Here is an 18,700-nt window from a genome sequence, read left to right as displayed (position 1 = left end):
GGGTTAGAACATAACCACATCCACACACTCCACACACACACACACACACAAAACCACACGCTCCCATATTATAGCAGCCACTTTCTGCTCTTTCCTGGAAACACTTGCTTCCTCCCCCAACACCCATCCGGTAGTTTGCCGCGTATATGTGAAGAGCTTCATTGCTTGTAATGTCCCGCTTGGCTATACACGGCGATTTGCCGCGCCGGATTCTAGCAGGGAGATCCGGCTCTTTTTGCTCGCCGGATAAATGTCCGGTGACCGCCGCACATATGTGAAGAGCTTCATTGCTTGCAATGTCTTTCTACCTCGTCCGGCAATTCGCCGGAAACGGATCCGGCAAATCGCCGGATAATGTGAAAGGGACATAAGTTTGTCGGTTGTATATACGTACAAATTGAGAGAATGAACATGTATTAGGGAATGAGAAGTTCTGAAATTAAATTTGCAAGCTGAATATTTTTTCGCGACATAAGTGAAGAGTAATTGAATACCCTTGAAGAGCACCCTGGAGAGTAAGAAAGCTCTAAGCAAGTAATCATTGAATAAATAGCAATGTAATCACAGTAATGTATATATGGCATGTTGTATTTCTACCAGATTGTCAGAGCACTAATTCTCTAATTTTTTGATGTGAGCGATCACGCTATCGAATCTCCAGAAGAACATTAAAAAAAAGTTGTATTTAGGTCTATTCCATTTTAAACCTAAAAAATACGTTGCGTAAAAGAACTTTCTATGTTAAAATATTTGATGGGTAGAGTAGTTTGTGTGGGATTTGATTGTTATTGCATGTATCTATTGCATGCTGAATAGGTAGCTGGGAAAGCAGCCAAGATATTCATTCTGACGGTTGCAAGCCCGTGAAAATACAGAGCAACAGTTACTCCAAGGGAGTACATAATAGATAAAAATTCTTAAAACTACCGTGGGGGAGAGAGCCGAAAGAGGGTATAGTGTGAAATTTTGTCCGCAACTAGGAAAGTACCGCCAGGAACGCCGGATCACCTGTATACGGCTCTCATTGTTTAGACACTAAAATTTTTCAATTACTCGTATACGGAAGATAAACATTAAGAAACTATTTTTATTTATTTATTTATTTACTTATTCCTCGGGGGGTAGTCTATCTCAGAAGATTACGATTAACATAATTCTATGTTTCAGGGGGGCGCTTCCAAACCACCTCCCAGAGGCGGTTTTTGGGCGGATGAACCGGACCTTGTCCTTAGATCTACACATTTATTAAAGTATATGTAACACACATGTACGTGTGTGTGTGTGTGTGTGTGCACGTATATATATATATATATGTGTGTATATGTATGTATGCTAAATGTAAAATATTTTTGAACCAATGTTTCCAATCCAAATAATAGAGCCCCACGGCTCCAACTCGCCAAAAACAAATTCCGCCTGTGTCACCTTCTACACATCAGTGGCTATGCCCATAGTATATTCTATGATAACAATTGACTGAATGTGCTTTTCAAGTTTCTAGCTCATTTTCTTGGAAAGAGAATGCGTAAGACTCTCTTAGCGTTGCAACGAGACGAGACAGGACTCTTTGAAGCGAGAGACGATACAATACGAAACGTTTCGTGAAATGTCTCGTCCCGTGTCTCGAAAAATACAAACACAGTTTCTGAATTTCCTTTAAAATTTATTAACTCGAAATAAATTATTTGCCTTCGAAGTGTATACCATCTTTTATTACTTCAAATGATCCAAATGATTCAATGTTTCAAATCCTACAAAGAACAGGGAATACCTAAAGCATTTTTTAAAAATGATTCTTAAAAACAGTTTTCACTTCCATTTTTCAATCTATTCAAGTTTAATTATTTTGTGATAGTGCTCCAGATTCAAATACAATGTAAAGCGAGAGTGTTTCAGAAGATTTTATTCCGGGGGCTGGTGGAGATATCTACGTATAAAAATCCTGTTACAGAAGTACAAGTACGCGTAGAAGTAGCAATTTTATCAGTAACTAACTATTGTTTCATGGTCTTTCTCGTTCCGAACCAAGACAGAAACGTGTCAGCCTTTCTCGATACTGAGTTTTGAAAAGATTCTGATTTGACAATAAAATTTATATTTTTTATCCTTTTACGAGGTTATTCGAAGATAAACCATTTTTTAAATGGGAAAGTTACATAGGCCTCCTTATTTGTTGAAGTGGCGCCAGGGGTTCTGAAAAAAAGATATCAGAATAAATGGGGAAATCTTGCCTTTCGACTGTACTGACGGTATTGACAAATGTTCCTATCGAAGTAATTACGGATTTAGTCGAAACTAAGCAGTCGTTGCTGGAAGATTGCAGTCGTGTTGTGTGTTGTGCTCTGTTAACCAAACTTGGTTAAAAGTTGTAATTTTAACCACTTGGTATAACAGCTCTTTTTGTGGGCCTCAGCCTTTCTGGTGTTGCCACGAGACGAGACAGAACCATTCGATACGAGACGAGGCGGGCACATCTTTTCTAGACGAGACGACACAGCCAGAAGTCTCATCTTGTCTCGTTTCGTCTCGTGGCAACACTAGACTTTCTAGATACAGTATATCAGTGAAAGGAATGACAACGTTCCTCACGGAGCACATGTTAGCTCTCAGCCTCTTTCTTTCACTGATCTTTGTTTACGTAGTAGATGAATATACAGAGAGTAACAAAAGGATGAGATACGCAGATTCTCCTGAAACCACATTAAAATTGTAGCAGTATTTGGAGCTTGTTATAAATGGATTAACCGGGGAACTAAAATAATTCTGGGAACTGATCATACAGCATTGATATAAAAAAACATGGAAACAAGTAAATACAAAGAACTGAAATCGTGCATTTGTTTTCAAAATACAGAAATCTCGAAGGAATATCTGTTTAGGCGACTTTAATTGTAAAAGAATTTTGAATAAATTTGCATTCCCTGAATTCTTATACATAAAAAAATAGAAATCTTTCTTTTAGCGTACGAATGAGATGCTTTAGTAAATTAGGTTAAGATAATTAAAATGATACTGTCCTTTACAAAATTTAAGGGCAATATCATGATCGAACTTTTGTCATTTCTTACAACCACTATACGCACCTTATTGCGAAAAATTTATTCGTACTATAAAACCGATATCATTCAATAAATGTCAAATTTAACAGATCTTGAGAGATGAAATGACAAAAATTGTCATTACCTCTGTCGCATAATATATTCTAGCTTTGGGACCCATATCATTATATGACTTTCACGATAAGTGACAAGGAGAATATAAATCCCAAGTTCAAAACGTAAGGAAAGAAACCGGCTGTTCGCGCTTCAAATTATGAAAAATGTATCAAAATGGTTGAAATTATGATTTTGTATTTCATTACGAGAAAGAAGAATAAAATTTAAAATTGGAGCAATTCTAATCATGTATGTATAAGTCCACTATCTTCTTCAAGTTACTAAACTAACTTCAAGTGTTTCAACCATTTTTGACACATAACTCGAAAACTTTTCGAGATATTAGAGGCAAGAATACGTGGTTGATAATGAGCTTTTTAATTATGTCACAATACTTTTGAACTTTACCTTATGAGAAATGGCATATTCCAAAAATAATTCAGTACCACCCTAACCTGAATTTTACCAAATGATAGCGAAAGTGATACGGTGTGCATCGTCCAGGGTTTAATTCCTGGTGTGGCACTCAAACATTTCTGTGTTGACCAAATATCGAGAGAAAAGTTGGGAAACTAAGCGGACTTCAATCTACACAGCCGGAGACGTTGGGTGTAGTTGTGCTTACCACTAACATATGCCCGCTGCAGACTCAGATCACAAGGGACTGTTGCGCCAGGAGTTTATATTATATATATATATATATATATATATATATATATATATATATATATATATATATATATATATATATATATATATATATATAGGTGCTATTATTTTACCTTACATTCTCTCAGTAGCGTAAGTAACGACGAATGGGCATACCCGCAAAAATGTTAAACGGACCCCCTCTTTCCACATTCATGAGTCACGTAAAATTTACAGAGAACAGTTTTGACTTTCTATGTTCTATCTAGTGAATCACAACTTGCTCATATGCAAAAATTCACATTATTATTATTATTATTATTATTATTATTATTATGTTGTGCTATAGTTTTCGTCTATTCTGCTGTACCAACTTCGAGAGTCTACGACATCCGACATTTTTAATGATGTGTGATCGTCCCACTTTTTGTTGTTTGGTTCGATGCTGGTTTCACTCTTCTTTTCCCATCTTTGAAATACATAAGCACGGCAGATCGCGAAAACTCGACAAGTCGCGCTGTTTCCGAAATGAAGCTCCCAGCCATTTAGTCACCCTGGTACATCGTCGTCCTTCCCCATTCAAGGCACAAGCACCACACTGACTAATCGAGTGAGATTCTTGTCGTGTTTGGCGCGCGGTTGTGTTATGCCTTGTAGCTCTTATCTCAGCCCGATGATTTCGTTCAAAAAGTAGCGAGGGGTCATAATGTTTTCGCTGGTCAGTAAAAGTTTTGTTGGCATTTAATTTAGTAAATAATCGCTCAGGTGTTACCGTCTTCATAGGTAAAAATGAGATATAGTTGGAACATCACATATTTTTTAACATCTTAACATTATAAAGTTCGAAACTGAAATGGGCCTCTTTCTGTTCTGGGCCTCTCAATGTTGCGGGCCCTGCAGGCCCTTTAGTTGCACCACAGCATTCTCTCTACTCAGAAGGATAGGGACAAATAGAAAAGTCAAAATTCATTCTGTCCATTTTTCATCATTCACTTCAGAAAAAAAATCATATAATACTGATATGTAAGAAAATATTAGAATTGTTTGTTTGTTTTCTGTATACAAAGAACCATTTAGGCATTTTTATCTCATATTCTGGTAATAATCGAAAAAAAAAAAAAAAGAAAAGAAAAGAGTTTCATGTGATAAACGGACGAAAGAAAATTTGTCAACGCGATGGGAATGACGTTCTCTGCAACCTAATTCCCGTTTTTCGTACAAAAGCTCAATTCCTACTTGCAAAAAGAAAAGATTTATGTTACCCATCAATGGTTGAGGTTTTGCCCTGCGGCTGAACAACACGGCTTGTAAAAATAGACTCTGGCTGACTGCAGGTGCATGAAAAAAAAAAAAAACTGTTGGATTCCTCTCCCCGCCCACTTCAAGTGTTGATATCCTGGACGCATTCAAACTGAGCGGTACGATCTTTCAGTTCTTCCCAGTAGAGGTGCCAGCAGTGATTGCTAAATGAAAAAGTGAGCATCTGGTGGTGAAAAGGCGAAGTGCTCGGACAAGGGGGAGTGCACAGGAACCGACAAAACCGACAACCACACAATACCGACAAAATCGGCGGAATCCCCGATAATATCGGTGTCGGTGCCGGCGTACTTTGCACATGTCACCGACAATGTCGGTGGAAGCCCCGACAATATCGCTGCCGGTGATAAGTGAAGTAATCAACATATAATATATTCTTCTGCACTGTTTCTAAAAATCTTCTCCATATATGAAAACAAATAAGAGTATTAATAATCGGGAAAATATTTTTTTTTTAAACAAGGACTACAAAAACTGTTGTGGGGAAGGTACAAAACTTAGAAAAAATATGCCTAAACATGTTTAAGATTTAACAGTGCCGTTTTGAATAGATATCGTAAACATATTCTTTTCGTTTCGATGAGAATTGATGCTGCGATACATTGCAAACTATATTAGTTTTAATTTTTGTTGAAACACTGTTACATATAGTATGTAGTATATTATTTTGTTTCCATGCAATTAACACTAATGTCATAATAGATTAAATGATAAGATTCGAATTAGTAATTTTATTTTACATTGCTCCATACATACCTATCCTCTCTCGTTTCTTCTTGTCCATGAACTCAAAATCCTCGTCACGGCTTGCATAAACTACTTGCAATGCTTTTTGCTTTTCAATTCTGTCCTTTTAAGAGTCTGTTGTCTTATCCCATATGCAAGGTCTACATTCCACAAGTTCAATAAAGGTTTAAATATCGTATGGAAAAATTCTTGCTCTCTCTCAAATTCTAATCAAAACTAGAAAGGTAAGAATGCAATCAGCGGCGCAAATCTGTCTTCAACATTGCGAGGAACGTTTTTTTTTTTTTTTTTCCTAAGCGATGTTCAAAATATTTGTGAAGTTGCTGTGGAGGATTAGGGGAGCAGAGTTGTCTTCAACATTGGGAGGCGAGCAGATTTGAAGCTTATTCCGGGGGGGGGGATAATTTCATCTCACTTTCCTTTGTGGCAATCGGGAACAAATCATTACATTTCAGATCGAATTATTGGGGGGACAGTCCCCCCAAGTTCCAAGATTGGAGGGTACATGTCCCCCTCATCCCCCCGGGATTTGCGCCAGTGAATGCAATAATATACAACCTTTTCACCCAATCACTGTAGCTAAACTGCAGAACTCTATCAGGTGCTCTATCCCGGTACAAAGGGGAGAGAGAAAATTTGGATACATAGCTTTGGTCTTTGTTTTCAATTGCCATTCCACAAATTATTTTAAAAAATGAGGGGGGGGGGATAGTTTTGGAAGTGAGAGAAAAGATCTGCGACAAGTGAAGCGTGGAGTCACATCCCTGTTGTTGACATCACAATCAAGAAAATGCTAAATGAGTCACTTGTACTTGGGAGCTTTGCAAAGAGAGTTTCATTGTGCTGGTTTCGTTTCTAAATAATAATAATTCTCCTTTGACTTGTCAACAAATATTCTACTCAATCATAGCTTATTCAGTGGGGTCGGGAAAAGTGATCTGCACACAATTCTGATGAAAATAAAAGAAAATAATAATCAGGTTTTTTTCCATATGTTCACAGTGCATCAAACTTTGAAAATTACGCTAAAATTAATTTCCAGAATGTAATAAAGGTTAAATGCATCAGTAGATTAAAAAAGATATAATCAAAGAGAGAGAGAGAGAGAAAGAAAGAGAAAGAGAGAACAAAAATAACAGGGAGTAGAAAATAATCAACGAAAATTGGTTATCTAAATTTCCTATATTCTATTTGATAACTATTTAGAGAGAGACCAGTACTCTTCAGATTTCCTGTATTTTATACTTTATTTAATTATGGGAATTAGCTACTCGAATACAGAGACTGTAAAAAAATAATAAGCTGTTCCAAAGTTGTTTGTAGGACAAGATAATAATATACAACTGCAATAAAAAAATGGAAACAACAAAATTCCAAAGACAAGAAACGAACCAAGAATACACAGCGCCTACTCACTCAGTCTCTTCACCTAAACCACTGGCCGGCCGACATGATCGGCCGCACGTGCATCCAATCATAAGAAAACATTGCCCCCGACAAAACCGGTGTCTGCGATATCGGAGGCTTAGCCGACAGCATCTGCCGTGTCGGAGGATCGGCCGATAATGTCGGTGGCGTGTGCAAGCTATGATCTGAGTACATTGGAGTAGATTCCAACGCCGGCATTATCGGCGCTTCCACCGATATTATCGTTGCCGTGTGCAAACGACCTAAGGGTTAAGAAGAAATGTTTCCATCTCTGGAATGAGTTTGTATATGGCGGATTTCATGGTACAGGTATAAGTGTGTCTAATGACACTGAATAAAAGCTACTTTGTAGACTAAATCATGTAAGAAAGACTTTGTAGATTGGCCAGTCTCTGATACGATACTTCATGAATGAACTCTTGTCATTAAAAGGTTAGAAAATATAAGAATTTCTTGAAATTTTAAAATGATTTACCACTATCAAGATGCCGGTTAAGGCCAGTAATAAAAGAAACACAGTTGCATATCTTCCAATTTTTGACAAATGGTTAAAGGTGTTTTTAATTTTGAAGATATATGTAAACAAAGCTGAATGACAACTCAGATGAACAAAACTTTTAATTCTAGCCGTGGATGAGGATTGGCTTTCTTTAACGATATATTTACATCATCCGTAATTAGACACACATCTCAGAAATATCAAAAAATAAAACAGACAAAGCATTTTCACTTGAGCGAATTTCACCTTGATTGAGCATTAAAGAATGCTATGATATAATTTATCTTTTTTTCAACACTTTTTGTTAATGAACTTGAATGTACTTATTCTCTTTATTTTTTTTATTTTATTTTTTTAATAAGAAAAAGACACCTTCATACATCCCTTGAGCAATTTAAGTATGGCGATGAGCGAACATCTTCCGTCATTTCTTCGAAATACTAAAATATAAAATTTGCACTGGACTTTGCCCCCTTCAGTTCCACTTTACAGGATTTAACCTGTGTTAAATTAAATCCTGTGAAGTAGACCTGAAAGAAGGTTTAAGTACTCGTTACACCCAAGTGTAGTCCAAATTTTAGTGCTTTTTGAAATATGACAGTGATGTTGAAGTGAGTTGTGTGGTTTTTTACATTAGAGAAAGTTCAAGGAATGGATATCAAAATATACATACAAAAGACAAAAAGGACTATTTCATACTGTCTACCTGTTACATTTCTAATTAAATAATTAGTAATGGCCATATAGCACAGATATTTATTTGAGGATGGATTACTGAGCAATAATCCTACGAAACAACATTTTTTTGCTACCTGATAGTCCTAGACATGGTATAATAAACAAATGAAAAACATCTTGCAGGTTTCCTTTTCATGAAACTATGAGAAATATTAAAAACTGTATCATCGAAAAGCAATAACTTGTTGCGAATTCACTTATAGTGAACAAAGTGGTTAAGACAAAAAGTGAAAATAACTGTTGGAAAAAGGTAGATTTACTCTAAAATGGTGGATTTTTTTCAAACCGATTAGCCGTTCAAGCTCATTCAGGCCGTGTTTAAGAAAAGCAAAATTTCCAGTTCAGGAAGTTGTTCGAACGAAATATCAGGGCACGGAAGATGACCTGGTGAATATACACACTGTTATATGAGGGGACCTACAAAACATCAATCCGTTTCCCAACAATGCTGCACGGTTGGGATGGTGACAGCCTGAAGGTCCTTTTAAAATATAATCTTACCTCATAATTAGTGATGTGAGGTGGAAAATTTTCCCCTATATTTTTCCGGAAAATTTTCCGTTCTAAAAAAATATCAGTAATCAAGTAACAATTCCTCAGCAATCATAAAATAGGTTGAATTCATGTATAGAATTTTAAAAAGTGAAAGATCGTTTAAAGAATCTGAAAATTTTCATAGCTCTCACAATTTTCAATACTATGTAGGAACAAGTTTTCAGCCAAATATTTGTATATCTTTATGTAATAAATACACAATAACGAAGACTTCTTTGCCTCACAATTGGACTCTTTCATACCTCAATATCATAAAGCTGAGGACAATAAGTGTCTCAATTACTCATCCGGTGTCTCATAATTACCCTTTTGGAGGGAAATTATGAAACAGAACAAATTCACTCATCAACTTACGAGATGACAGGAAATTTCTTGGCAGCAAACTGTTACTCTATTTGCACCATAAACTGCTGCCTAGGTTAACTGCTTTCAGAACTAATGTACGCTGAGTAACATGGAAAAGTTGTGATATCTGCCTCATTATTACCCTCACTGACCCTATAGTTTTTGGATTAGTAATCTTCCGACAAGCAGACTGCGAATGTTTGTATATACGAACGAAGAATAAAAATACAAAAGACAAATGCAAATTAAGTGCTATCTTGAGCAATTTTCGAACAGATGGGTTAATACTGTGTAAACACGATCAAAGAGTATTTCCCACTGGCCTACTGCCTAGTGCGCATGCCTTTGACGCACGTGATCCCGGGTTTGATTTTCGGTGGGAGAGCACAAAAAATTAATTTCACATCATTCATTTCCATCAGCCTAAAGAGTATAAACATGAAACACTAACTATATAAATTTTCATTTTTATGGACGAATTATGGGAAGTCTAATTAATCAATCAAGCAAATTAAAATTTCATTCTGCAGATGAGTGGCAACAAACATAACAGACTTTCCAAGAAACAACATAGTAAACTATCCTGGAAGCGGTAGTACTTTATTAAAGAATGGTAAACAAAAAAAAAAAAATGCTAACCTTCCTCTTAAGTTAGAAAACCACAAATGACCTAAATAAACAAGATTTCACAGCTTCTATACAATAACTGAGTTGGAGCTAAAACTGGTCTCGATCCCCGATAGGCATAGAAGAGAGAAACTGAAGATTGTTTTGGCTTCTAGGAACTCTGCGACATCCAAATGGAGTGGTTGTCGAGTAGAGTCCAATAAAAGCCAACTATAGAGAATGGTCAATTTCTACAGGAGACTAATTTGGTGTGTTGTTCTAAATAAGCTTCAACCAAAGCTTTCAATAAGGTAAATGTCATCTTGGAAGAAAACTCTGGTATACATAATGCCTTACAGACTTACATTTCTATAATTTTTCATAATGTTCTTTCGTAATTTGTTATTCAATCAATAATTGATTCTTTTAGTTATCACAAAGTGTATTAATTAACTGATTGTAGTTAAACTTGATTGCTGTCTCTGTATTAAATTCAACACAATATATTTGTCAAGTTGATTACAGACCTATTTTATTATTTTCCACTATACTACATAGTATTTAAATACAATTTTGTTATAAATATTGTATTGAAGAATTAATCTGATAACTTTGTGTATCGAATGATTTACTTGCATGCACAATTGTCATTGATGGCATCGTAAGACATATAGTGGGGTGGGGGGGACTAAACAATTTCATGGTAATTCATCTTGTAAGCAAACGGTTCGCAACGAATGGAAGAAACTTTACATGGGATCGAAAGCCCAATATGTTGTTCAACACTCGGTGCAAGCACTGCGTAATATCTGGTACAGAATGGGTGCTACGTGCGTGGAAATAAACACGTGTGTTCTGTTCAGTCACCCACGACCGAGAGGTGAAACTGAACAAGGGAGGGAAAAATCTGCAGAAATACTAAAGGTATATATTTTAGGAAAGAATAATCTGCATGTCTGATCTCCACAATAAGAACAAAGGAAGAGATATACTAAAGTCAAAACAAAATCAATAATGTATCTACTGTGTATTAAAAGCTCCTTGGGGAACGTAGAGCTCAATGCTGGCATGTGCTCACGCACTGGTTCTGCAACGTCCTCAGATCAGCGCCCACACAGACTACGTGGTACCAATGCCTGCACCTTGAACATTGGATCCAATCACACACTGCAGATGATCTAGGGTGGAGAAATGAAAGCGCTTGTAGCATTACAACACACAATTAATGAAACATTTCCCCCTTTCTCGGCGGATGTCACAAAACACTACAATTGAACAACTTTTGTCTGCCACAACACACTGTGGTTTATTGTTAAGAGAAAGATCAGCCTCTTCCACGTTGTAGATGTGATCCGGAGTGTTGACCAAGCCAGTGTCTTTTACGCTTTTAACGAAGGAAATCAAAATATTCTGTGATAGCTTCCTTGTTGAAACCTTTTCCTCTTGTGGGTGGGCACTGTTGCAGGGTTCGTAACGATAAATCAGGATGTCGTTTGAGAAACAATCGAAGCCAACCTTTTTCCGCCTATCGCGTTTCCCTGTTGAAAGGATGCTTCAGTGTTTTCTTTCCAGCGTAGTCAAATGCGCCTTTTCTTACATTTTGCGGTGTTAAAAGGAAACCTTTCCGTACCACCCTGAGCAACAAGTTTGCCATTTCGTCTTCCTCTTAATTTATCAAACACGGGCTGACCTCTATGTGACTTCCTACTAGCAGATTTCAACCGCAAGTGTAACGTGCCCTTAGGTATCCCATATTTCTCGCAGTCTGGCAGAGAGAGAGAGTTTTTTTAATTCTTCTAAGGCTTGCGCCATTGTTTGCTAATTCCATCGTTTGTATTTTGTAGTCTCTGGGCAGCTCTAATGAAACATGAAGCCCTGATAAAGCACTGTAAACAAATTGTACAGTAGAAACAACATAATAGCAATACAAAACTGTGTTATTGTCATTCCATCAAATCTGTTCAGAGTAGCCCCGCAACGCAGGTTGTCGGTTAAGTGTTCATAATTCTTCACAGACGTAAACACCAGTCATCATGCAGCAGGCAGGCATGACTACATCCCCGCCAAACTTTCATGTATCAACAACGTGGTTCTGTGTTGTCTCTGATAGAAATTACACCCTATATACACAAGGTCTCAAACTACAATATGGCTATTTTATTACTTAGTACTTGCATTTGTGTTTGTCAAGTTGGCTTTCCTCTCCAACACAAACCTGAGTTCCTCACTCGCAGGAATAATTAGCTCACCACACAAACGTCTTCCACTTCCACCACTTTCTACCAAACTCAAGGTGGCGTTTTTCGAGAACAAATGATAAACGTTAATATGTTCAGAATCCCCCCACTCCACTCTAGTACAAATTAACTTATCAACATTCATTGTTCATTTAATAGATCTATATTAGTTTTTTTTTTGTGTGTGTGTGACATAATTTGTGACACACAGAATGATTGTAATAAAACCGGACATGAAAGTTTACTTACTTTATAACTTTTTTTTTTTTTTGACAGCTTAAACTTAGTAAGAGCAAAAGCCCGTATATTCGAAGAATAAGAAAATAATTATAAATAACTGCTCGTCTCCTGTTCTTCATCCCTTATCAGAAACTGCGAATGGTTTTGATCTAATGAATGACATCAGTAGTTATTTATGGTACCTAGTTTAGCAATCTTATATTGAGTAATTTACACATTATGGTTTAACATATTTATATTCAAATATATTTATCACCACAATTGCATATAAAAAGCTAATTTGTACCAACCTGTTACGGGGGCTTCGATATCGATCATAGTTTTCTCTTGACGTAAGAGAGTGGCACCTTCGTTAACGATACGAAGGGCTGCTGACTCGTCTATCCGACCTTCAAGAATGAAATGTTGTTTGAGAACGTCCGGCCGTGGTTTCCCCGTCCTAGAATCGAACACTTCAGCGCACGTCAACTTACGACTCGGCGGGAACGGAACACCTGCAAAAAGAAACAAAATATTATTAAAATGAACTTTACCTTTTTTTAATGCTACAAAAACAATATATTAAGTTTGCATACTCTCTCTCGACGCTTAAGAACAAGAAATGTATCAACGACTAGAGATTACATCAGTTATACATCTACTTTAATACGAAAGGATGCTGATAAGTATTTTACCAATCCGTTTTATTCCGAATTTTATTAGTGTTATGATTTAGGATAATTAATTGAATTATGTGCTAAATTTTAAAGATTTAATGCTTTCGGTTTCCCTCTTTTCAAGTCCACAAAAGAAGCTGTAAGCCAGTATGGATTTCACAAGGTAGGTTCAAGAACGAAATTTCTGAAGCAGAAACACTTGGAGAAGACACCAATCTGTCACATGCGACGGTGACGAGGTGAGTGTCTCGATTTTGGACAGAATATTTTAATCGCCGAGGATACAGGACGTCCAGGTTAGTCTGTAGAATTGGCTTATTTTCAGAACGTTGACACTGCATGACATGGCACTTAAAAACAGGAAGATATGAGGTAAAAGCATGGCAGAGACCAAGAATCTTACGAAAGCGGATAAGTTACATATTCGTCAAGATACTAAACATGAGAAAGGTTTCGAAAAAATGGGTTCTCAAATTCCTCAATACGAATCAGAAGCATAAATGTGTTACGACCTCCACGGCTAATCTGCGGCATTTTGAGTGTGATGAAAATTAGTTTTTGAAGAAATTACTCAATGGAAGAGATATGATGCTCTATGTTCGATACCGAGAACGAAGAGCAGCCGAAAAAGAGGACATATTCAGATTCTCGACAACCAAAAGAATTGCGAAGGCAAAAATTATCCAAGGTGATGGTACCTGTTTTGGGATAAACAGAGTTCCTAGATTACCTGGAAGAAGGTATTTCTGTGACAGGAACATACATGTGTGTGCAAAGAGCGTTTTTCTTTAATGCATCCACCATATGAAACTGACTGTTCCGCAGTTTGAAATCGTTCACTTACCATATTTATCAATCTAGCACTAAGAGAGTTCCACATTTCTCCAAATCTAAAAACACGAAGGGAACACGATTTAATACACTGAAGAATTAACAATAGCTGTAAACCAGTGGTTTTCGGCCACATGCTCACCCAAAAGTCGCCTTCTTGGAGGTTATAGAGAAGTTATTGTAAGTAGAGGAGTTGTGTCACAAATACCTTCAACTTCATGTAACATGTAAAGCTCAAAACTTGTCTGCGTACTCTCGTAACACGACATATCGTCGCCTGAGATTCAATACAGCGTAAGTAACATTTCACCAATTTTACAGGAGACACAAAAACGGTTTGAAAACTAGCTTCAGCTCAACATACGCGGTATTACATTGAGGGAATAATGGAGCCATTTGTCGTGATATAGCTGTACTACACTCTGTAAAGAAAAAATAGCGACACTCGCTCGGATATGGTTTTCACAACATACACTAACCAATATGAGTTTTTGCATGAATTGCTGATGATATTACAATGCATATTCTTAATGAGCAGCTCATTCTTAATACTTGCGCCGCAGTTTCAGGTTTTTTGTATGCATATAATGAATTTATATGCATATATTAGTAGCTATGTGTGTTTTCAGCAAAAACGACTGTGGGAAGAATTATACATAAAAGTATGAAAAATCAACAATAATAGCACAAAACAAAAAACGTAATTTCTTAAAAGTAAGACATATTGTGTACGAACATTGAGAGGTACAATACATCAAACTAGATTTCGTATGTGGACCATGGGCTTTAGGACCTGCAGGGGAATCGTCGAGCCCTTTTGGTGACAAGGCTATTGCAAAATGCAACCTTGATTTCATGGAATCACTCCCGGATTATCTGTTCCGGGAGTTCTATTCTATCCGAGATAGTTGTCTATTGAGTCTTCTGCTCATATCGACCCAAACTTTACAATTGGATGCATGTCAGGTGAGTTTGGAGGCCACATGAGTCTTTGAATAGTCATATTCTTACACCACGTATTAACGATTTTCGTTCATTGACATGAAATATTTACGTCCTGGAAAATGAAGTAGTCCATATTTTCTTCAGGAAAGTTATATTTAGCTGTTCGAAGAATTTTACGTACCAGAATTTGAAGACATTTTTGTACATCAAATGACTCTTCACATATATCAATTGTTCTGAGTCTTTGACACTGAAGCAAGCCCACACCATGACTCAGTAACTGAATATTTGCATCTCTTAAACAAAATCCGTATCAAGTTTCTCGCTCATTCGTATCCACAACTTCACACCACTATCGTTTCCAACTATTCTAAACATTTTAACGGAGAAAACAACATGCTTCCACTTGTCATAAGTCCAAGTAGCATATCGCCTCACAAACGTACGTGTTGAAGTCTTCAGTATTTTTGTTAGTTTCGACTTTCCAGACGGTTTTTTCTTCGTAATATTTTCCTCATACAGTTAAGACAATACAGTCGTACGACTAACTGCAGTTCCAAGATCAAAAGTGCAGTTTTTGGGGAAGTCATTCCTTAATTCTGCAGTGCCATTGATTTTATTTGGCGATCAGCTCTGGGCGATGCTTTCTTTTTTCTATTACACTGTTGACGAAGGGATGATTTCTTATACTATTTTTGCTTGTGAATTACTCTTTCTGCCGTCGAATGGTAAATTCTGAGTATTCCAGCCATCTCCCTTAACTTAGCTGTGCAAAGCAAGAAGTATGTCTTGTTCACGTGACAAGTCACATTTCTTACCAATCATACTTGTTTACAGTTCACATGTAGCAACAGCTTCACACAAAAACAACACTGCACAACAACATTGCCACTTGACACTGTTCAAACAATTACAAAGCATAGAACAATCACAAAATACTAATTACCTGGGCTTACACATCACAAATGCAATGCAAAATTCTCCCCCCAATAATTTACGAGACGCTCTCAGGTGCCATCTGGAGAGAATATTACTGATACATAAATAATTAGTAAGCACCATTGTACACCATAGGTGTCACAGATAATGGAAATGAATTATCACACTCATAATTTCCTTCTATTCCTCTTCTAGCCGGCTGCAACTATGGTTTTCTGTGTATGTTTCCTTGAGAATTGAGGTGTCGCTATTTTTTCTTTACAGAGTGTACTTAACCAGATTGTGCGCCATCCTATATACTGATTCTAATGCCATCAAAACCTCAAATTCGCCAAAATTGGAGATACGCGGGCGATGAATACATCTACAAATGAATACTAAATTACAACTGAACCAAAAATTTGTCTAATTCAACACCACCTCTGAACACGGGCAAACGAGCGTGTTTTATACTAGCGTGAATAATGCCAAAGATAGCTGCAACCACAAAAGCTCCTACATTGCAACAAGAACCTAGACATAAGCCCATGTGATTTAGACCAGCTTCCACGAATGAAACAATCTTACTGAGGCATAATGTTTCCAGATATTCATATTATTGTTACTATGGGTTTAATAAAGAGTGCAGGGCAACGCAGGAGATTATATGAAAGGCAAGTAATGTTTGTCGATGTACGAAGTTCGTTCGGAATGTAAGTTCCATTTGATAAAGAAATCTAGTACAGATAAAGAAAGCAATGTGTTGCACAAAAATCAGTAACACACTACTTTTCCACATAGCTCCCGTAGTTTTCCAGGCATTTTTCATAGCATGGTATAAGTTTATGTATTCTTACGTCATAGAATGTTGCCGCCTGTGTTGTCAACCGTGTGGTAACATGTTCTTTTAACTCTTCATCGTTTTGAAGCGTTTACCACCAAGAAAAGACTTCAAATGCAAAAGAAATGAAAGTCGCTCGCAGCGAGGTCGGGACTGAACGGAGGATGGCCAAAAATGTCCCAGCCAAAGCTTTCAAGGAGCTGTTTAGTCACATTCGCAGTGTGTGGTCGGGCGTTGTCGTGAATGAAAACCACGCCTTTGGAGAGCATTTCTCTGCGCTTAATCTGTATTGCACTGAGCAGTTTCTTAAGCGTCTCGTAATAAACATCTTTATTAATTGTTGTACCTCGTGGTAAAAATACGATCAGTAAAATGCCTTGTCTATCCCAAAACACTGTGCACATGACTTTTCGGAGTGTCAACAATTGTTTTGGTTTAAGCTTTGTTGGGGACGAAGTCTCTCCATTCCATGGATTGCTGTTTCGTTTCTGGGGTGTCATAAGCAACCCAAGTTTCATCCTCCGTGACTACCTGCGATAACAAGTTCTCACCATTATCATGATGACGTATCAGAGAATCAAGTGCGCTGCCCATCCGTTATTTGTGTTCTTCAGTAAGAAGTTGAGGCCCAACGTGTGCAAAGCTAACGAAAACCCAGTTTTTCAGTAACATTCTCGTAAAATACTGTTGTGAAAATTAAAGACTAAAAGCATTAATCGTAAACCTACGGTTGTTCTTATTCCTTTTCTCGACTGCACTCACCAGTTCATCAGAAACCACATATGGACACCCACATCGTTCGTCATACACTTGATCACACCCTTAAATTGTAGGACCCATCTCACAATTGAATCGCTCATTACATTTTCCCCGTAAACCTCACAGATTTGTCGATGAATGTCACTTGGTTTTACGTTCCTCGCATTCAGAAAACTAATCAGAGATCTAATTTCACAAGCGACGGGATTTTTGATCACCGCTGCCATTATAAACAATCACTATGGACAACACAACATAGAGCGATCTCAAAATGGCGTAATTTCGTTCTGTTTGGACCAAGAGGAACTAGTGAGCATGAGCGGAACTGCGATCGTAGCGCTGCTGCGGAGAAAAATCGAAACAGAACTTATTCTACGAACTTCCTATGGTATATTTAATAACTGGCTTCCATTACGTTGCTGTTGGTACTTTATTAAAACCCAGGCATAATACTTCGTGTATATATAAAACTTTAAAAGAAGTTTATATTCAGAAACATTTTGAGTTTTGAAATTTTTGAAATGTTCTAATACCTAACTTGCGACCAACTGCACTGGTAAGTCATGGTACTATTTTATTAAGTTTATTATTATTACTTCCACCGAACCGTTGGACATAATGCGCATAATCTACTGCACGGGAGACAGGCTTTTGTTTACGAGGATGTCATTTGTTTAGACTACTATAACGATAGTTATATATCAAGTTTTAAATCAACCCTCGTATTTCCCAACATCAGTTCTTGGAAATAATGCGTTGCCAGCCAGAATTCGCAGAAGAGCGAAGCACTGGAATTTTTTACCCAAGGGGTGCCTCATTCTTCAAGACAGCTCTGCATCTCCCGTCAGGCCTAATTTGGTAAGGAATTTGTTTGTCTCCTCACCAACACATACGCAGAATAGACTCCAAGCAACTACATTGAATTGTACGTGATAATATAATTTTCGTCCACAATTACTAACTTTTTACATTAATGGGTGCATCAATATTCTCAATGTAATTTCAATTGGAAGATAATCAATCTATTATTTCTCATTGTTAGAACAGTGAAGTGAAAATTAGACATTTTATGTGTACTATATTTTGTGACGCTAACAAAGCGCGCGAGAGTGCTTCTACAAATCTCATCCGGTCAACACGTAAGAAAACGCACTCCCAACAAACTTTATCAATTAACCTACATGCAGTTTAAGATGAAAAGAAAGTATAATTAAAATTTACGCTACGAGGACCCT

The 18,700-nt window shown here is 37.1% G+C and overlaps 1 protein-coding gene across 1 annotated transcript in view; it reads right to left on the bottom strand.

Moving 5' to 3' along the window:
- LOC145660529 (serine/threonine-protein phosphatase 2B catalytic subunit 3) overlaps positions 1-18,700 on the bottom strand; it is a 412,317-nt gene that overhangs the window by 295,342 nt on the left and 98,275 nt on the right. The window contains exon 2 of the mRNA XM_081725713.1: positions 12,806-13,009. Coding sequence (XP_081581839.1) covers positions 12,806-13,009 — 204 coding nt within the window. The remainder of the gene's footprint in view (positions 1-12,805; positions 13,010-18,700) is intronic.

This window comes from Thermobia domestica, chromosome 1, assembly GCF_964235325.1.
Source record: "Thermobia domestica chromosome 1, izTheDome1.hap1.1, whole genome shotgun sequence".
Lineage (NCBI taxonomy): Eukaryota > Metazoa > Arthropoda > Insecta > Zygentoma > Lepismatidae > Thermobia > Thermobia domestica.
This window is presented reverse-complemented; position numbering and strand designations above follow the sequence as displayed.